The following is a 22,558-nucleotide window of genomic DNA, read 5'->3' on the forward strand; positions in this document are numbered from 1 at the left end:
GAAGCGGGTGAAGAATAACGCCCAGCGGGCTTGTCTGGGGTTGAGCCGCTTGGCTGCCCTAAGGTATTCCAGGTTTTTATGGTCAGTGAGAACTTGGAAGGGGTGTTTGGCTCCCTCCAGCCAATGTCTCCACTCCTCCAGGGCAAGCTTGATGGCTAGTAGCTCTCTGTTGCCAATGTCGTAGTTTACCTCCGCCGGGTTGAGCTTCCTGGAGAAGAAGGCACATGGATGGAGGCGGCTGGGCGTCCCCTGCTGCTGAGACAGAACCGCACCCACTCCGGTGGTAGAGGCGTCCACCTCCACGACGAATGGTAAATCTGGGTTAGGATGCACGAGGAGTGGGGCGGTCGTAAAGGCCAGCTTCAGGGCCTGGAAGCCTTCGGTGGTGGCTGGAGTCCATGACAGGGACTTGGGCTTCTGACGAAGGAGGTTGGTTAGAGGACTGGTGATGGTACTAAAGTTCTGAATGAATCGTCTGTAGAAGTTCGCGAAGCCCAGGAATCGCTGTATTTCCTTGATGGTGGTAGGAACGGGCCAATCCCGGACGGCGCTTACCTTCCCCTCGTCCATCCGGATGCCACTGCGGTCGATGGTATAGCCAAGGAACAGCACTGAGGGCTGATGGAATGAGCACTTCTCTGCTTTTAGGTAGAGCTGGAAGTCCCTCAGGCGTTGCAGGACCTCCGCAACGTGGCGTCGATGTTCGGCCTGGCTCCGGGAATATATCAGGATGTCATCGATATACACTACACTATAACATACACTATAAAGCCTTGCCTTGTAGTTATTAAGTTATAAGTTATTATTTAAAATATAAAAATATTAATAACTAAAAATAATATTATTATAATTTTTCTATTTTAATATAGAACACTTTATTTCTGTGTTGCCAAACTGAATTTTCAGCATCATAACTCCAGTCTTCAGTGTCATGTGATCCTTCAGAAATCATTCAAATAATCAAATTTGGTTCTCAAGAAACATTTATTAATTGTGCTGCCTAATATTTCTGTGAAAACTTTTTTCCCCCTCTAGATTCTTTGATAAATAGAATTCATAAACAGTAATCTCTTAAAACATTATAAATATCTTTATTGCCACTTCTGATTAATTTCATATATCCTTGCTGAATAAAAGTATTAATAATAATAATAATAATAATAAATGATAAACTGTACAGATTGGCCACTTTTTATAAATCACATACAGTACAGGAAAATGTGAATATTTTGGGTGATGTGACTTGACCATTAGTTTTTAATCAACATTTTGTTATTGGTATCATTGCTGTGGGAGAAATTAATGTAAAGTGTAAAAAAATTAAAATATAAATGGACCGCAGAGAGCAGCAAGTAAATATTAATTTAAATACAAAATGATCCATTCCGAATCTTTTTAAAAATGCAATGTTTTTTTCAGTGTTCAACTGCTAATGCTACTGTACATTGTCATTGTCTGTCTTTGGCATAGGCAACATTGAAAATCAAGGCTTGGTAAAACTGGAAGGGCTTTGATGATATAATTTTTCTCATAACATCATTCTATAAGTATGGGTAATTCTGTTCAGAGTCATCCCGTTCCCTTACTAGGGCATTATGAAGTAAAACCTTCAAAACGTCCTTCCAGTGTGCATAATCCCAACAGTTTCTATCACTTCAGTCGGAAAAAAAATACTCACAATATCACAACAATGAAGAATTTACTCAAACTCCTAAATTTCAATTCATTCCCACCATTGATTCTTGTTCTAATAGTAAAAATTGCACAGAGGTACTAACTTAAGGTTATCCTGACATCCTTTGATCCGAAAATGATACTTCAGTTTCTACAAAATAACATTCAAGAAAATCTCCCAATAATTCCACCCCCCCCCCCCCCCAATTTACTCCTGTTTGTAGTCACATGGTCTTTAGGATAATGACTTCCACCAGCTTACACTTCATGCACAACCTTTCCTGTTTAAAAGATACGCGCAGAACTTCAGCTGAGGCAAAATGGACAGTCATGCTTTCAGGCGAAGCAATTCACCACGGTACATTATTGTGCTGGAGCACTGACTGGCAACCCATTATCCAATTTGAATAATAACGCATTGCCTTCAGCCCGAGAGCTACAGAAATCTCAGCTCTAAAAATATAGCATAGAATAGAAAGGAACTGGCAGAAATAGTGTGAAAAGAGCTTTCCTTAATGTCCTCTCTGTTGGTTACAGCAGCCGTTTAGAGAAGAGAGACCTGAAATGGCCCACCCGCACACACACACTGGGACAGCAGATGTTCAGCGGAAAAGATGCTGAATGAATCTAACCATGCACAAACACAAACAAACAAGAGGTTAAATTATGCTCTGCAGCGGAGGAGTAAATTTAAGAAGAGATTCATTAATGCAAAGGTAACAGTGCTTTTATAAATATAAAAGCTTTCTGGTGTGAGTTTGCAAAAATAAAGTGTTTGCACATTGAGAAATTAAGCTTGTTGTCTTCATATTAATGGAGGTCTCTGCAAATCTACACAGACCGAGGTGATTCCTATAAAGAAGGTAAAAAAGGTAAAGCCCCGCAGATGATGTGCATAAGAAAATAAATATTGTTTGCCACATATTATGAATTTGTTCCTATGTTTTAGTTCATTTGTGGCCGTGTTGTACTAATTCATTCTGTTGTACCATATTTAACCGTTTTAGTTATTAGGAGAACTAAAATAATTGATTCTGTTCTAAAAGCTTCTTCTGTCTTTCTGCATGCTCATGTTGATACCACGTGTCAAATGATGCAAGTGTGAGAATAGAAATGTTATTTCTGTTAGGGAATGTATGAGAAATATGCATTATGATTGTTTAATAAGACAGCATAAGATAATTTTTTTAGCTGTTTGAACTCTCCTTCTGATGGCACCCATTCACTGCAGAGGATCCATTAGCAAACAAGAGATGTACTGTAATGCTAAATTATTTCAAATCTCACAACTGTCTTTACAGAAAAATTTTTCTGAATTTCACCAAACCATTACTTAATTTCATATATTTGTGACATTAAATCTCACAATTTAAAATTAGTGACGTTTTTCCCTCCAAAATTGTGACTCTTTTACAATTGCGAATTGTACTTTTTACTTTGAGGTGGAAGCAGGGTTTAACAGATCTCTGTACGTACCTTAAAGCACACAGATTTAAATTTGGCTGAAAGCCTCCAGCCAACTTTAAAATGCAGTGAGTGAGAGGAATTTTGGGTGAAAAATGGAAGTGCACAGAGAGCTGAGAGGGGAAATCAGCAACATAGAGAACACATAGTCAGACATGTTATTCAGCGATGACCTTTCACTAAACACTGCCTGCTGTTCCCCAGGCACTGAGAGAAAAAGATGGAGGAAGAGAAAGAAAAGAAAGGGGGCTAGAGAGACAGAGCCACTGCATCAACACACATACATGCAACATTTAATATTAATATTGAGGATGCACATATCTTCTTCATACTGCCATCGGTGCACTACAAATCACTCATATTCCAATACTGATGCCCATTTTGAATAAAAATATCTTTAAGTCCCAGGGCAAATTTTTTAATTTCTCAAAATTTTGAACTACCTACCTAGACAGCATTTTTATGTCATAAGTGTTGGCTAGTCCTACAAAAATGTATCTAGACTAGAGCATGCCTAGGATGCCCATAAATTACATGCTCAATAAATAAGCCCATGACAGCTAAAAACATAGCTTAAAATTGTTTAAAATAAGAAGCTGTGCTGATTTCCAAAAATGCTCTCTAGGTAGTCAGCTAACTCTTTTTAAAGACAGCCACTGTTGAAAACGCCCAAATGGAAAGCTGATGGGAAGCAGCAGTTGATTGAGAGAAGCAGGTCTATCTCATTTTCTGATGTCTGCTATCTCTCAAAGTTATTTCCAAACGCTCAGCATCAGGAGATTGACTGTCAAATGGAAGTGATGTCTCCTGACAGAATAAAGACTGAAGGATATTCACTCAGAATATTTTACCAACCAACCTGAGAGAGATGAGAGAGTCATGATACACTAGTGCTAAACGTTTAGTCAAATTTATCTGTGAACCTGTTAAAAAACATATCAACTTAGAAATATGTTTTGCTTCAGGAGAGTTCCAACCAAACTAAAATAGAGAAAAACATAACACCACAGATAAAGGAAAAGTGACTGGGTATGTGTTTGTGTGTAATCACGTTATTGGGTAGGACGTGTTCCAGACAGCCATGAACCAGACTGATCTGGTGCCAGAGAGTGACTGGATTTACAGCAGTAACACATTAACACACATGAATCACGCTTAGTGTTTACTCAACTCTGTGTGCCACTACTGAAAATATAGAAAAACACAAGAAATTTGCATTGGGTGCAAATAGTTTTTTGGCCATGCGGTTTCCGATTATACAAGACATGTGCATCATTGTTTACAGTCGAAAATGTCATTTTTATGCTCTGTGAAAAGTTTGTGACACATTTCAGCTTATTTCACGCTCAAAATAACCGTATTAAAGTCCATCCAGAAACTAACCAGGCTTCAGACTTCCACAACGTGTACAGTAAACCTCTCTTTTTTTCTCTGATGTGTCTATGCAACCGTGCATCTTCCCCGCAGTGAGGCCCGGTGAGCCGAGAGTCTCTTTATCAATTCTACCCAAAATTCCCAGGAGACTCATTTGACAATCAAGGCCGGTCTACTGTAGTAGCAGCATCTCCAGTCTCTTCCGGCATCCAAACTGTCAGACTGATAAGTCATTGCTAGCAGAACACTGTGTCTCTGTGTCTGTCTGGCTCATGTATCAAACTAGGGATGTCCAGATCCGATCACTTGATCGGAAATCGGGCCCGATCGCATGGTTTCAGACTCGATCTTTTGTTATGCGGTGGCACAGAGTTAGACCCTTTTGACTCCACACAGAAACAGCAACGCGTGCGGCATGACATCACTTTGTTTTCAAGAGCTGGTGTGAATAAATATAGATTCAAACTCAAAGAGACATGATAGTTTGCGCATGACCTGATATTTCATTCGGACCCAGGATACAGCGAGATGAACATCACAGAGCACTAAACTCTCATGCAGTGTGTGTTTCATTCATACTCGAAGCCGGAGCGCGCTCTCGCGCTGATATCAGGATATTCCTAATATGGGCAAAAGCGTCCAGCTATGCTGTGGTGCGCACAGGAAAACAGAAACTTATGCAAACACGAAGACATTAATATACGATCACGACAATAAATTGTTCTTCAAGTCATCTCCAGCAGGTGATAAATAAAGTATGAACAATGCAGTGCTGATTGACATAGTACTTATTACAGTATAGAAACTATTCTGCATTATTATGTGATAAACAGTGTTTGTAGTATATAAACAAATCATTATTATTTGTTATTGTCCAGCATTTATAGATTTCTAAGCCAATTAAAAGCTAGAAATTAGAGAAAAAATAAAGTTGCCTATACTACCAGTCAGAAGTTTTTGAACAGTAAGCTTGTTAAGGTTTTTTTTTTTTTTAAGAAGTCCCTTCTATTCACCAAGCCTGCATTTTTTTTGATCCAAAGTACAGCAAAACAGTAAGATTTTGAAATATTTTTACTAGCCTATTTAAAATAGCTGTTTTATATTTGAATATATTTCAAAATGTAATTTATTGAAGATCCTGGATCTGTTTTTTCGCTCTTCTTTATTCTTTTTTTATGTATTATAGAAGTATCGGATCGGGACTCGGTATCGGCAGATACTCAAAATCAAATGACTCGGACTCGAGGACAAAAAAACCTGATCGGGACATCCCTATATCAAACCCAACAATATGCAACAGATGGTAGAAACACACATATCATATACACACAAAACTAAAGATGGAAGACAAAACAATAACACTTTCTGTTTATATATGGAATGTATGAAACATATTGTCTGTTATGGTTTTATAAATAACTGTAGCAATAGTGTTAAAATGCATTAAACCATATAATGCATACTACATAAAATATGATACTAAATAAAATACAATTCAATATAGTCTTTATGCATCTTTTTCATAATGGTTACTAACAGTGATTACTAATAGTTATGAACATTGATTATTGGGTGAACCTCACGAAATAAATAACTAAATTTATGAGATATATTCATGCGACTGTAAAGATTTTTGTATTACACACACACACACACACACACACACACACACACACACACACACACACGTACGTTTGTTTTTGTTAAAAGTGGGGACATCCCATAGGCGTAATGGTTTTTATACTGTACAAACTAGGGCTGCACGATGTGTCGTTTAAGCATCGATATCGCGATGTACGAATCCACGATAGTCACATCGCAGGATGTGCGATGTAGGCTGTCGTAGTTGATCCATATTTCATTAACTGTACGAGCCAGCTGCTCTCCGGCCCTTGACGAATGTGATTCGTGGCTTAATTGCACAGCTTAACCATCATAGAGTGAAAGTTTATCATTTGCATGTGTTTTTAAGTCCTGTCAGTTTAACAGGGCAGAGAGAGAGAGAGCACTGCTGAGGTGGTATGCAAGCCCAGGCTTCTTTGACAGTGGCCTTCAGCTCATTATCATTTTTTGGTCTCTTATTTCTCATTTTCCTCTTGACAATACCCCGTAGATTCTCTCTGGGATTCAGGTCTGGTGAGTTTGCTGGCCAGTCAAGCACACTAACACCATGGTCATGTAACCAACTTATGGTGCTTTTGGCATTGTGGGCAGGTGGCAAATCCTGTTGGAAAATTAAATCAACATCTTCAAAAAGCTGGTCAGCAGAAGGAAGCATGAAGTGCTCCAAAATTTCTTGGTAAATGGGTGCAGTGACTGGTTTTCAGAAAACACAATGGACCAGCACCAGCAGATAACATTGCGCCCGAATCATCACAGACTGTGGAAACTTAACTTAACTGTGGAAACTGTACTTTAAGCAACTTGGGCTATGAGCTTCTCCACCCTTCCATACTCTAGGACCTTGGTTTCCAATTGAAATACAAAACTTGCTCTCAACTGAAAGAGGACTTTGGACCACTGGGCAACAGTCTAGTTCTTCTCCTTAGCCCAGGTAAGAAGAACTACGTTGTATGTGGTACAGGAGTGGTTTAACAAGAGGAATACAACAACTGTAGCCAAATTCCTTGACACATCTGTGTGTGGTGGCTCTTGATGCCTTGACCCCAGCCTTATTCCATTCCTTGTGAAGTTCACTAAAATTCTTGAATCGATTTTGCTTGACAATCCTCATAAGGCTCATAATTTCCTCATAATTTCTTACACACTTTTTCCTTTCACTCAACTCTCTGTTAATATGCTTAGATACAGCACTCTGTGAACATCCACCTTCTTTGGCAATGCATGTTTGTGGCTTACCCTCCTTGTGAAGGTTGTCAATGATTGTGTTTTATATGTTTTATATATCACAATGATTGTGATATATATATATTGCTGTGTAGTGAATGCCGCTCAATCTGGCAGCAGGTGATGGAGATTTACTAATAATCATGCGACTGGCTTTACTGACGAGATGTGCATGACAATCAAATGCGATTAATTGCACAGCCTTACTTGTATACGTACTGAAGCTGTATTGTACATTTGAAAACAGATTTTCATTCCGTCCAAATTTACATTTCGTAATTACAGTTTCCTCTCATAGCAATGTCCAAAAAGGACTTGATAAAGCATTACTGATTAAGTACTGCATTCGTTGTGGACAAGTCAATCATAACCTGAACCACAAACTGAGCAACACCATGAGAGAGCAGGTGTGAATAAGTGTTTTTCACAGAGGGCCTCATGAACCATCAGCTGAATGAAAGTCTGAATCAGATAGCTATTGTGGAATGGTTCACTTATTGCAAATTAAAAGGCTAAATCAATATTATGACCAGTAGCAGAGAAACATTATGGCTTCCTTCCTGCACAAGCTCTAAGTGGTAACCTTGAGGCTCTGAGCTCAGCAGGACATTTCTTTCTTGCCATGTCGTTTTCTTCAAACCGGTTAAAGACCGATTCCTTTCATAAAAGACATCTGTGAATAGGGAGTAAAAAGGGCAAGTAAAACTGAAGGACAACCCTCTTTTAGTTTTACACAGGTACATGAACACATTGTCGCACTGAACCAAAATTCTTAAAAGTCAAAAGTCTTCATACAAGCGTTTAGGAGTGTTGCTGTGACTGCTGTGAAAATGAGAGGGTCACGAAAAAATAAAAGAGCTCAGATGGAAAAACGTCCAATGTTTCTCTTTCACTAGAAACAAAAAACTCTCACATCCAATACCAGACTCCTGGAAGGTCAAACCGCCAAAAGATGCACATAATTATTCCGTGTAAGGAATGTCAACTAAAGCTAAATTATGTTAATTTGCTATTGAATGCTGGGGAAGCTAATGTGACACTCACTTAAAAGAACACTTAGATTCATTATAAATATTTTTTATGCATGCATTTTTTTTTTAAAGAAAGGAGATAAAGACAAAGTATCTCATTCACAAATGTACACAATTTATCTATAATTTATATACTTGATATTATTCTTAGTATTATTATTTTATTATGATAAAATAATACTGGTTGATACAGATTAAACAACAAAAATAAAATATATAAATATATAAAACAATTAAATAAATAAAACCAATTAGAAATAATACAAATAATAACATATTATAACATTAAATATAACAATAATGATGCTGAAGATCAGTATTACTGTTATTATTCTTTATTCTACACTGATTAAAATAAAATAGTAATAATACAATAGTAATTAGAATTAAAATAATACTGATTTAAATAAAAATAATTAAATACATTTAAAATAATATTTTAATAAAATAATACTGGTTTAAATAACTAACAAAAAATACATTTAAAATAATAATCTTATAACATTAAATATAACAATGATGATGATGATGATTGTTAATATTTGTATTTATTCTATACTGATTATAATAAAAAAGTAATAATAAAATAGTAATTCATAATAAAATAATACTGATTTAAATAAATAAATACTGATTTAAAGAAATAAACAAATAAATACATACATAATAAATAATTTTAGAACTAATAGAACTGAAATACTTATATTAATAATAAAAATATTACAGATTTAAATAAAACAACATATATTTAAATAAAATAAATTATAAATTAATATTTATATACACTTAAATATAACAACAATAATAATGATGGTGATGTTAATAATTATTATTAATATTAATATTATTATTACTATTATTTATTATATACTGATAATACTAGTTTAAATAAATAAATAAATAAATAGATAAATGTTAAGTCTTTAATTTTTTTAAATAAAAACAATAACATCCAAGTAATGTGTGTGAATCCAGGCTCAGCTGGGTCTCTGTCATGCAGTAAATGTCTATGAGGTTCTCCAAGGCATGAGAAGAAACAATTAAACTAGTTTAACCCGGGTGCCCTTATGTGACAGAATCACATGTGCACATGTATGCAAAAACATTATCATTTAGATCCGCAAATGGAAATCCACCAAGATGTAAACCCACGCACACATGTACTGTACACTCTCTCTTACACATACAAACTCACGGTGCTGTATGTAAATCACAATATGTGCTGAAATTGCATGAACGACACTCTGACCCCTGCACAAAGAAGTCAAGAATATTGTCAGCTTAACCATACAATGACATCCTTCAGGCAGCATGGTCTCATTACAGAGACTTGTTGAAGCATTAGATAGCCCCTGCACTTTCCCACGTAGTACATTTGCATTACCTGATACTGCTCATGCTGCCACCTGTCTCAGATCCCAGTTTGCATCGCTCCAGCTGAGTAGCCACTAGCTGACGCTCCGCCTCCAGCTCTCGAGTTAATCTTTCAAACTGCAGTTCCTGAGAAACAGAAAGAGAGATGGTCAATTAACACATTTCCTTAAGCGCCATTACTCTGCGTCACTTATACTACAAACCTGAAGATTACTACAACATTCTTTTTAAAACTGTACACAGCTGACAGTAAGCTGAACTAATGTTGTCCACTTTCTGAGGAAAATATAAGTGGTATTTAAAGTGCAAAAGTTGCCATCGTGATGCTAAGTGTCCTTATGTGTTTGTTAATGTGCCTTCAGTGTTCTACCTTGTCACTATGCATTTCCTAAAGTGGCTTCTAATGTGTTACTGTTTTTGCATTAAGCTGGTTGGGCTAGATGCATAATATAGATTTATCTTTATTTAAAAAATCTTGATATTGATTCTTAAATCCCAAGACTAGTCTTTCAGGCTATTTTTAGTTTGTTGATGCATGAACAAATCCTCACTTAGCATTATTTGTAGCATGCTTGCCATCCAATAATCACATTATGTTTGTTCTTTGTTACTTTTAATAAGAAACAGTATCAGAATTAAAATTCTCACAAATTCAAACAATAAATTAACGTTCTTTAATGTGCAGTGACCAGTGTTTGGAATAACGGCGTTTAAAAGAACGGCGTTAGGTAACGACGTTATTTTTTCAGTAACGGGGTAATCTAACTAAATACTTTTCCCGTCGTTTCAACGCCGTTAACGTTACTGAACGTTAAATGCGGTTTTACTATGCTTTGATTTAATATGCAATCCGAACGCACCCCTGGCTCACACAGCGAGTGAGCAGGTGGGTTTATAACGAGATAAGCGATTATGATTGGCTAAGGCAGAGTCATGTGTTTCATGGTAGCCAATCAGAGCCAGTGTTTTTACACACACGCGCCAGCTGCGCCAAACACACACAGTCACACACACGCAACAGCTACACAGAGATTTGCAGCAGCAGGAGAAATGGCGAGTCAGGAGCAATCCAATGAGTTGGCATTTTCAAGATGGAGATATAAGCACTACTTCAAATTCATTGTAGTCAAAGGCAAGAACGTGCATGTAATGTGTGACACACGCATCTACAAAGCTAGTGGCCAAAAACACTTTTCTTACAAAGAGTGCAGGATAAAACTCTTGCTGTCTGTTGACGTGCAATAAATCTCGAAAGTTATGTACGAACACCTGTCTGTTCTACTTATTTCAACTGACTTGTGAAAACTGCCAAAAAAAAAAAAAAAAATTCTTTGACATATAGCAACTTTTTTTTTTTTTTTTTTTACAGTAACACAAATAGTTACTTTCCCTGGTAACGAGTTACTTTTATTATAGAGTAATTCAGTTACTAACTCAGTTACTTTTTGGAACAAGTAGTGAGTAACTATAACTAATTACTTTTTTAAAGTAACGTTCCCAACACTGGCAGTGACAGATCATTGTAATCTCCTCAACTGAAATAAACATGAATGAACATTAAAAGGTATGTTGAAATAAAATATTTTGCTATACTAAATTTACTCTATACAAAGTTATTATTCTGGGTCTCCGTGTGATGTTATATCTCCTCATCTTTTTAAAGAAGTTTTTGATGTGGTTGGCCCTGTTTTTCCAGTTTTTATTAAAAAGTGACTAGAATCAGGAATTTTACCTGACTGTTTGAAGAATGCTATTGTTATAGTCCGACTCTCTAAACATTACGCCACGACTTCTCTAGTACTGGTACTGTTAGATTTAATTGCGGTATTTGATACAGCTGACCATGAGGTCTTGCTTACTGAGCTAGAACAAGTTGTGGGCATCAGAGGAACTCCATTTAGTTGGTTTCAGTAGTATGTTAAAAACAGAAGCTTTTCAATCAATATTGGACAATATTTTTTCTGGGAAGGTCCCCCTGACTTGTGGTGACCCCCAAGGCTCTATTTTGGCCCCTTTATTGTTCTCTTTATATATGCTTTAGCCTCTATTTTTGAAAAGCATGACTTGTACTATCACTGCTATGCAGACAATACTTAACTTTATTCACCCCTGAAGCATAAAAATGGTGTAGAATCCATCTGTGCCTGTCTTTCTGAAGTCAAAGCCTGGATGTCTTTATATTTTTTAAATCTAAATGAGAGTAAAACAGAGATCACTGTGTTTGGCTCTTTTGAAGTCCCAAACATTAATCATGTAAATTCTGGTGTTTTATTTTCTTCAGTTAAGTCAGGTGTAAAAAAAAACTCGTCTTTTTCCATAGTGCACTTAAATTTAGTTGTCAAATCAAGTTTTTACCAATTTCGAATGCTAGCTAAAGTTAAGGCTTTATTTTAAGCACTTTGAAACTGCCATTCATGCTTTTATTTCTTCTAGAATTGATTATTGTAATTCTCTGTATCTGGGTATAAACAGTTCTTCAAAATCTAGATTACAAATGGTCCAAAATGCAGTGGGACGTCTTTTAACCAATGTTCATAAATACAAACATATTACACCTGTGTTAATATCTTTACATTGGCTTTCATCATGCTTTAGAATTTATTTTAAAGTGCTTTTGCTTGTTTTTAAATGTTTAAAAATGGCCTCGCTCCCCATTACCTCTCAGACCTGTTGTGTGAATATCCAGAAAGAAATCTCAGGTCTGCCAACCAGAGTTTGTTAAAAGTCAAAATTAAAATCTAGGGGTGATCCAGCTTTTTCCATCCATATAAGAACTGCACCAACATTATATATTTTTAAATCAAAGTTAAAAATGTATTTTCCAATAAAAAGCTCATGTCTTGTGATGTTGTTTGATGTTTTGCTTTGTTTTGTGTACGTTTTTTTAATAAGTCTTTTACAACATTGTACAGCACATTGATCAACTGTATTAATTGTGCTTTATAAATTTGAGACTTGAAGAGTCTTTTTTTTACTTAACCTGTTATTTTATGCTTTATATTTTATGAATAAATCATGAAAACAAGTTTTTAATTAAAGCAACAGTATAAAAGTTTATATATCAGAAATAAAGTTGAGTAGAAACAAATGTAATATCTAAAATCTGCCTCATGCCTAAAAAAAGTTTTTGATTATTATATAATATTGTTCATATTAACATTTAATATTTTAGTAATGTACTGACTGGGTTTCCCATTCACTTCACAGCTTCAGTTGAGAGAGATTTATTTTCTTTAAAAACACCATGTACTGTACCTGTCATAGTGATTGAATCAATTCAAATTAATTTATATCAAATCAAATCAAGATCAGAATCTTATCGAACCAAGAGCTTGTGAATCAGAATCAAGCTTTTTTTCTTTGCATATTGTAAGTAAAAAAGACCTCACTCCATTCTGGTCTTTACATAAAGCTCAGGGGTGCGTTCTCCGAAACTACCTTAACGCTACGTCGTTCTTAAGTTGTACCTTAAGAAGTACCTTATCGTTAATACGTGGTTTCCGAAACCTTCTTAGTTAAGTATACCTTCTGTAAGTCATGCGTTCGTAAGGTTGGTCTGGAGCGCTCTTAGCTATACCTTATCGCTGCTGACGGTTCATACCGCTAGTGGCCACCACTACACAAAAAGATTTTTTACATCGCAGTTTAATTACACATAGAAAATTTTATATGAACATTTAATATAAAATCTGATTTAGTAATAAAATTACATTTTTACTTTACTTTAAAATTATACACATAAAATACTTAAGTTGTTATAGCCTACACCCAGTGTATGGAAGTGTTTTCATTAATAAAGTTTCCATACACTAATGGTTGTTAGCTTTTTTAATTACTATCCTAAGGCACATCAGCTGGCGAACCATTTGACAGAAAAGGCTTAGGAGTCTATATAAAGAAAGATTAGTTTACACAAACTTTATAGCTATGGCAGCGAGACAGCGAGTACTTGTTTTAAATCAAAGACGGCGGCGTCCGCGGAGCCAGTTAGTGTATGTCAACTACTTTATAAGAGAGAACATTTTAGTCCACTGACTACCATGTCAGAAGAGACCATTGTAAAACATTTTGCCTGCCACGGGAGCAAATTCTGCAGCTCTTGCATCTTGTTGGCCCAGATTTGTCAAGACAAACTCGACGGAGCTACCCCCTCAGCCCCGAAATTCAGCTGCTGGCGGCTCTTCGTTGTTATGCCGTGGTGGAGTTTTCTGGAGGTTGTTGGGGATGGATATGGGCTGAGTAAGACCTCAGTGTGGCTGGGCGATCTCTTTTTGCGGACTTTTTTCCCCGACATAGTGAATGTCGGTATGTCTCTCATGTTTGCGCTTTTATTGAGGAAATCATCCAATTACACAAATGAGCGATTTACGCCAATAATGTGATACGGCTGGTGGATAATCAGCATACGTTGTGGAGAACATTAACACACTTATGGCCGTGAGGGTTTGGGATTGTACACTTGCTAAATTATAAACACATACTCGTATTTATTTCTGCATGTACTTATTTCAATAAGCCCCAATAAATGCAGTTTGTACTATTTCTAAAACGCTTCTTTATAAAGAACATTGTTTTCTCAATACTTTACCTTTACCGCTGTGAAGGAAAGAGCGCACAATCGATCATCGAGGCGTTGATATCAACTTATTCAGCACCTCCACCATGGACAGCAACTGCTAAGGTCGAACTTAAGAAGGTTTACCTTAAGCAACATCCTAAGGTATAGTTCGGAGAACACACGTAGCAAAGGTATACCTGTAGTTAAGGTGTACCTTTTGAGTATTCGTAGCGCGCTAAGAGACAACGTTATCGGAGAACGCACCCCAGGTTCCTCCTTCAATGCAGGTATATTTGTAGTTCTGATATTTTAGAAAAGTAATATAACTTTTGTATGATTTGAGGCAACATACTAATACTTAAGAGTTTGAGGTTTGTTCAAATCCCTAATCCTATAAACCTAAAGCAAGAACCACTAACTACATTCAATATGTAATTTTAGAATGTCCTATAGAGGGCACATTTTGTTCTCTCCTGTAATTAAATTTAGTTAAACTTATTTTAGATTAGGTTAAACTCTAGTCCCATAGAGAAACTTCTGTAGAATTTGTGGAGCAGCGTGCATGCCAGCTATAAATCAAACAGGCAGACCTCCGGCTGGCCCTGAGAGATGATAATCACCACTAACACCCCAGCTGGGACAGAAAGTGCACCATCAGCACCAATAAAGGCCCATTCCATAACCGGACGGCACATATAATCACTTAGACAGCCGGCCCCAAGCTGCCCCCTCCAGGCAGCCAAGATTAGAGCCTAAAGCCCGGCATCAGAAAAGAGCACTTCCTCCAACGAGAAGCCATCAGAGAACTTCCAATTCCTCAAGTGCACTCATAGAAGGACAAAAGGCCTGCGTGAGACCGCAAATCGTTTTATTCCTGCACAGAAACGGTCCAGAACAGGGAACTGAGGATAAAATAGGAACTCAGAAAACAATTAGACGCTCCACAGCAGAAGTTCTTGTCACAGGTACCTGTTTTAATTACAGCTTGGCAGGAGGATCGATGGTGGCTTGATCCGTAATCACATGCATACGGGGGTCGTACAATTGAGGAGTTTATTGATCCAGCTCTGAAAGCCATTTGTGGACTGAATCAGATGATGATGTGTCAGACCCTATTTCCAGACACCAGAACAACAATTTATCAATTTTTTCCTATTTTTAATTCTATAACACCCCTCTTCATCCACACTTAAATTACAAACAACCAGCTCTCGGCCTGCAAACCACAAAAGTGCAACAAATTAAACTGCTTTCTTCTCTGTCTCGCTCTCTCGACTCTCTCTTTCTCACACCGTTCACACTTCTCCCATGAGATTTTTCCTTTGTGCAGTTAGGACACTGACACATTAAAAGAGGATATGGACTGTGGAATGCATCCCGCCCACAGAGAGATAGATCCTAAGTAATTGAATCTAAAGAAAGATGCCTTTGCATGGCTGTGCTCTCCATTTAATAAAGCTTTTTTTCTTCAGATAAGTCAGAGCAATATATTGAATAATAACAGTATATTTTGTCAGAGATAAAGCAAAATTGTGAATATTGGTACGATTGTAATGCGCAACAATTGGCAACTATGTTTTCTTAAGATTGTGATTGTCTAGTTTTGGTTTTGCATTTCCTCCTGTCTCATTACATGCGGGTATGTAAACGGCCAAAAAAAAATGTGTCTTATGACTTATTTAAAATTCAAAAACAGTTGAGGTGGTAAGTTTGCTCAGCTTAAATCAGTTCAAACTGCTTCAAATATTCACACATATACAAAGCACCTAAGGGGACATGATGAAAAAAGATGAGAATGCAATGAGAGGAAGCTAATAATTCTGTAGTTGTGTATTTTTCTTGTAAACAAATGTTTTTTGCGTTACCTTGAGAAACATTGCTAATACTTGCACAACTTCTGCACTCTCTCTCTCTCTCTCTCTGAATTTTTTTTTGAGAGAACACAAAGGTCTTGAGAGAGATAGAGTTTTGCAAGCAAATCCCCCAGCAAATGTGTTGAAAAAAATACAAGTTTGTAAAATTACTTAATTTATTAATATCTTTGATAATATGAAGGAATTTTTGTATTGATTTTTCATAGTCATTTTACCTGGGAATGGTACATTGCGTTGGGTTGTGTTATGTTTTAGGGTTGACTGAAATGTCTGTATATCTTATGGAAAAAGTAAAATTTTACTGACATCTTAAGGAGAATTTTCTGCCAGGACAATATCTGTTTTTTCAAGCTTTTTTTCTTACAATGTAAAGTCATGTACAATAAATTTTTGATGAAATAACATGGTTAAAAAGTGTTTACATATATTTATATATTTAATTAAATTAAATTGTTAGCTTTATATTAAACTTCCATTTGTGCATGAACATCAATACACTGTAAAAATAAAATCACACCTCTCCAAATACAATTTTTCTATTGACTGATCACATCTAAATTTTTCAGCTGGCCAAATTAAATTAATGTGAATTTAATTTTATAAATTAAATTATGCCAACTTAAAAATCTAGGCGTAACCACTCACTAGAAATTTTTTTGGAATGTAGTTAATTCAATGATAAACAGATTTCTACTGTATTTGACCTCTAGAATTAAAAATTGTAATCTATTTTTTTTTTGGGGGGGGGGGGGGTGGGGGGGGGTCTGTTCGGTTGCAAAGATGTTTTCGCTAAAAAAAAAAAACTAACAAACAAAAATAGCCTTTATGTATAATGCATTATAAAAGTAGTTTTAATGCATTATTTATGCCTTGTAATGCACACTTGTCAATTCATTGTTACAATCAATTCATCCTACCTACACTGCATTATAAATCAGGTTATAATTATACATGACAAGATATAATGTATTACAATGCACATTATGATTAATTATAATGCATGATACCCTCTAAAAACCCCTTATAATGCATTATACATAAAGGCTTTAAGTAAAGCATTTAATTCCCAAATATTAAAAGTACACTAAATATTTAAAATAACACTGAAAATTATTGATACATACTGCATTATCTTCCAAGGCAGATTAAAGTAGATATTCCTGAGCAATAACACTATCAAACAAGGTGAATTAATGGCGCAAACCACTTAAAAAAAAACAAAGAAAAGGAAAACCAGCAACACCTGTTGATCAGAGTAAAAAAGAAAATAAGTGCAAGGAAATCCTTTAAATGCATAATTAAAAAAAGAGAACTGATAGCTAAGTCTGAAATCTACCAACTAAAACTAGTATAAATAAAGCTGGAGAGCTAATCAATAAGAAATAATGCCAATGAATGGGGCTGTTTTGCTGTATTATGCCATACCTAATGAGAAACACAACAGATGTCCAATAGGTAAAGAAAAAACAAATTGCACGGACATCTTAACCAAATATCACTATATTAGCAAAGCATACATACAATCCATTTAAAGTTCCAAAAAACTTTAAACTCACCCTTTAAATCAGAAACATTTTCTTCCTTCCTTTCCCCGTGCAGATCGGGAAAAAACAGCCATACCTTGTCTCACCCCACACACAGAGCAACCGGTCGCAGAGATCAGTGTAAAGCCACCCCGTCGACCATCCCCTCTAAGCTCTTCCCATTAGAGAAATTCCTAAACTATTTACAGGTGTGGCCGGTCTGCCAGCCATCTCGCACACAACACCGGCTCAGTCAGCCACAAAGGTCTCCATGGCAACAGAGGACCCAGCGCCCCCCTCTGGCATTATTTATGCAACATTCCATCGCCGAATGTCACGCCCACCAGCCAGATTGCCAAAGCGAGCATCCCTCCAAATGCTCTCCCGTCTGCCCCTTTTTGCAGGACTGTTTGTGCCCGACACCTCAAAGACCGGGTGAGAATTTGGAGTGCCTTTGGGGTGAAACGTCAAATGCCTCTCTCCTCATCCATCCCTGGGTGCGCCGAAAAGCCTGAGAACTTTCACTGTCTGTTCCACATCAAAACTAGCCTGGAAGTCGGCATTCCTGAGAGAGACAGAACGATTTATCTAAAGCGCTGTGTCGGGATATGTTTAAACACAATGGAGACCCCATGTGTATTATCAGAGAGAGGGATGCCAGAGCGTTTCGGCAGCCAAAACGTCTCCAGCCCTTTTAGCACTACCAGATATTCATTATTTATTGAATGGACACTATTTCACAGCATACAGCTTAATGACCTGTCGGGCTGCAGTCAGAGTAAATGAGAGATGGTAATGCATCTAACTAAACCAATCTAAGTTTCATAAAAGCAGGGCTTTCAGAGGTTTAGTTGCTGCAGCAACAAGTGGGAAAATAAAACTGACAGCCTGCTTTGTGTTCCCTCAATAGGGCTGGTCAGTGATGAAAGCTGATTGATAAAAGGTTACTCTCACCGTTCTCATGCATACCTAGTGCGCCGTCACCCTCTTGCCTAATAAGCTCCTCTCTTCCATCTGATCATCCTTACAGATGAGCTGGAGAAGATGGTCAGGAAAGTTTCAAGGGAATGAGGGAATGCTCTTCATTAGGGATTCATGATATACTGTACTGGTATTGTAGTTTTTTCTTAGTTTACAGGGCAATATACAACATTTAATTGTCAATGTATGTTCCTCTCGTTTTGCATTTAGATTACCATTGTTGTCTTTTAAAACTTCAAAAGGAAAATAAATGTTACTTCAGTTTTTAATATTTAATTTTTTATTTATTTATACAAAATAATAGAATATCTGTCACCTGCATCTGTTACCAGCCATAATATGAAAATAATTATAATTTTTAAATGGCTCAAAATGCATATATTATATTATATTATATTATATTATATTATATTATATTATATTATATTATATTATATTATATTATATTATATTATATTATATTATATTATATTATATTATATTATATTATATTTTCATTCTGGGGTCAGTAAAACTGTTAAGAAGAAATAAATGAATAGGCCTACTTTAATTTAGCATTTAACCGGTATTCCGCCCAGCACTATGCTGAAAATATAGCTTTGCATTGCAGGAATAAAATAGCAAGTAATTATTTAAAATGTTAATTAAATGTTACAATATTACTTTTTTTTACTGTATTTTCAGTCAAATAAATGCAGCCTCATTGAGCATAAAGAGATTTAAAAACATTTAAAAGACTTATACAGTGAATAAAACACTGATATCCACATACAACTTACTACAACGGCTCACAATCATTCTATGTACTTGACATTTCACAAATATATTGTTTTTGTGCAGTCCCTTTTGTGATTCTAGACAGCTATGGTTTCGTTTGCACAGATCAGCTCAAGTAGAGAGTATCCTATTCCAGCCCCTGGGGGAAAGCAGCTGTATCCCCCCACGGAACGAACAATAGGTCATGTGATCTGAAGGCTGATTGGACCCTTCCATCTCTCTCAGGTGACCATTTCAGAGCAGAATGAGAAGTCTGAGGTCGTCTAACCTGGTGTTCAGTCACACATTCAGTACTGAAGGGCTGCCCTTGTCAGTCAACTTCATGTCAGAAATCAGGAAACTGGCCTGTTACTGACTAAATGTGGGTTCATGTGTAATTTAGCCTGTCAAGCATGAAGATAAATGCTTGAACTTATGGTCCAACTAACAGTCTGCTTAGTAAAAAGAAAGGAAAACAAATATAAATCTTGCCTTAAAAGCACCATTAATGATTTAGTAAATGGAATTTTGTCATTGATAGGATTTATCTGCAAATAAATATATTATGCAAATAATGAAATGCAAGCTTTGAAGAGTTACTATGTCACTAGTGTTGCTTTCGTCAACGAAAATGATGACTAAATATCGAACATTTATAACATGAAAACAAGACGAGACCCAACGTAAATGCCGGTCATGTGACGATGACTATAATTAAATGTATAATGCAATATTGTTGACGAATAAAAACAAGACTAAATGTGGTTTACAATATAAAAACTATGCTAAAATGTCTCTTCATTTTCGTTGACCAAAACGAGATTAAACGAAATGTTATTAAACATTGTTTTGTCTCTTTTAGTCATGTTATAATTATTATTTTGCATTATTTCTGTTTCCTGTGTCTCACTTCAGGGGCTGCATCAGGTCTCACTGCGCAGACGCAGGCGACGTCACTTCTCCAAGCCCCACTCGAGGAATTATTTTCAAGACGAGAAAGGGACAGAGGTGTGTACTTCTAACTTGTTTGCTTGGTACAATAAACATTGTAAATTCAAATCAGAGCATCTTCCATGTCTGGAATGGATGTATTCTTGAGTCTATAAGGTATCAATAATATAATATAATAAGATAACTTTTGATAATCCTCTGTTTGAAATGGTTTTGGCTAAAATAACATTTTGGTTTCATCTCTACTACTCCAATACTATACAATATACTATATTCTATATTGACTGGGTTAAATAGAATTGCATTACTAAAAAGAGACTAAAATACAATTTTCATTGACTAAATGTCATCAGTTTTCGTCGACTAAAAATAGATTAAAATAGTCATGGATAATTCTGACTAAAATAAAACTTTTAGTTGACTGAAACTTGACTGGACTAAAAAGAGTATGAACGTGACTAAAACTAATAAAAACTAAAATGACAGCTTCACACAAAGACTAGACTAAAACTAAAATTAAAACAGACCGCCAAAAACAACACTATGTCACTGGGAAAGGATGATAAACAGGAACATTACACAACGCATGTAAAGGAGTCATGACTATGCTAATCTTCAACTTCAGTGCATTTTATCAGAGCACATAAAATACATTAACATTAATTTTGATACATTTCATGTCCAATTCCACTTTACTGATTATGATCCCTTCATTCAGACACAGTGGAAGTTCTCATAAGAATCAGTGTAGATGGGCCAAGTCTGGAAGATTTTTCTGCTAGAGAGAGTGTGGCCAGCTGGTTTAGCCAAGGCCAAAGATCAAGAAGGCCAAACTACAAGAGTTGGCCAACCGAGGGCATGTGACTGCAATGGAGGATAATCCATAAGACATTGAGCCACGAGATGTTCAGTTTGAAGCCCTTAAAACACATAATTTAGATTTTCTTTTTATTTCATTTATCTTGAGATGTTTTAAGTTTAAATTTCAGCTCAGTGAAGCACTTTAAGCACCAACACTTTATCAGTAAGTTACCTTTCTTGTAGAATTGTGCTTCAAATAAAGAACTTTATGTTGACCAGATTGTTAGTTAATCATTAAGGCTACAAGTCAATATTGCCTTTATGGAAAGCGATTTTTTTAAACGTGAACTTGTTAAACTGCTGTGTTACTGTAAATGTGATGCGGTCGGAAATTTGGGTGCACCTAACTTTTGTGCTGGTGCACCCAAGAAAAAAAGTTAGGCGCACCAGTGCAACCAGTGCAAAAAGTTAGTCTAAAAGCCCTAGGTCAGGGTCTAGTATCCTCGGAGTAGGCGAATTTGGGTCACGTGGTCCAATAACTAAATTTCTGTTTACAGAAAGAGAGAAAGAATAGATGCAAAACTGAAAGAATGAAAGACTGAGAAAGATAGCTACATGAGAAAAAGAGACAGGCAGACCTCATCAGCATTCTGTGATGAATGGCCCAATTAAGTCAGTTCAAAAGCAGGGCCTCTGTCTGTCACGCTCTTCAGTGAGACTAAGAATAGCCAATTTACCCCAACACATACATAAACAAACTACACTTGGCAAACAACCTTTCCCTTGCCAGGGGAAAAAATACACTGTGCTTCTGAAAGAAACTCACTTAACCTTTACAGGCAGTGCTAAAGGAGCCGGCAATAGATTAGACTCACTCATGATTGCACAGGGAAATTTATCTTCTTGAAGTATCATGGGAATGATTATTGTTTAATGTGACAAGATGGACATAAATTAAGTCAACAGATGATTGCAGGCTTCTGATAGTGAGAAACAAGAATAGCGGGCAGTATCTCACTTATTCATTTTCCTCACTGCGAGTTGGGATTAGAAAGTGTCATATGGTTTAGTAAAGAGTTTCAAGTCACATACCTAAATAGTTATGACATCCTATAACATCTGAACAGTTACAGTACACAGTAAACAGATTCACAGGCAGGGACAGACTGCAATTCTGGATAATATTGATATGCTGATATTTAATTTAATGTTATTGCTGATAACTGACAAGTAGCCAGTACTATAATTCTGTACTATTTCGTCCAAATAAGCTAAAAAAAAAAAAAAAAAAATCTAGTCTTTTTTATTTTTAAAGCTTCAAGTGAATTTAAGCATGACAACATTATAACG

At 36.2% G+C, this 22,558-nt stretch overlaps 1 protein-coding gene across 3 annotated transcripts in view; it reads right to left on the minus strand.

Moving 5' to 3' along the window:
* Nucleotides 1–22,558, minus strand: part of ctnnd2a (catenin (cadherin-associated protein), delta 2a) — a 323,418-nt gene that overhangs the window by 217,025 nt on the left and 83,835 nt on the right. For 2 of the 3 annotated variants that reach the window (XM_059524711.1, XM_059524710.1), the window contains exon 3: nt 9,775–9,890. In XM_059524711.1, coding sequence (XP_059380694.1) covers nt 9,775–9,890 — 116 coding nt within the window. Of the gene's footprint in view, nt 1–9,774; nt 9,891–17,752; nt 17,965–22,558 lie in introns of those variants that run through there. The other variant, XM_059524712.1, reaches the window with a different exon arrangement.

Source organism: Carassius carassius, chromosome 35, assembly GCF_963082965.1.
Source record: "Carassius carassius chromosome 35, fCarCar2.1, whole genome shotgun sequence".
Classification (NCBI taxonomy): Eukaryota; Metazoa; Chordata; class Actinopteri; order Cypriniformes; family Cyprinidae; genus Carassius; species Carassius carassius.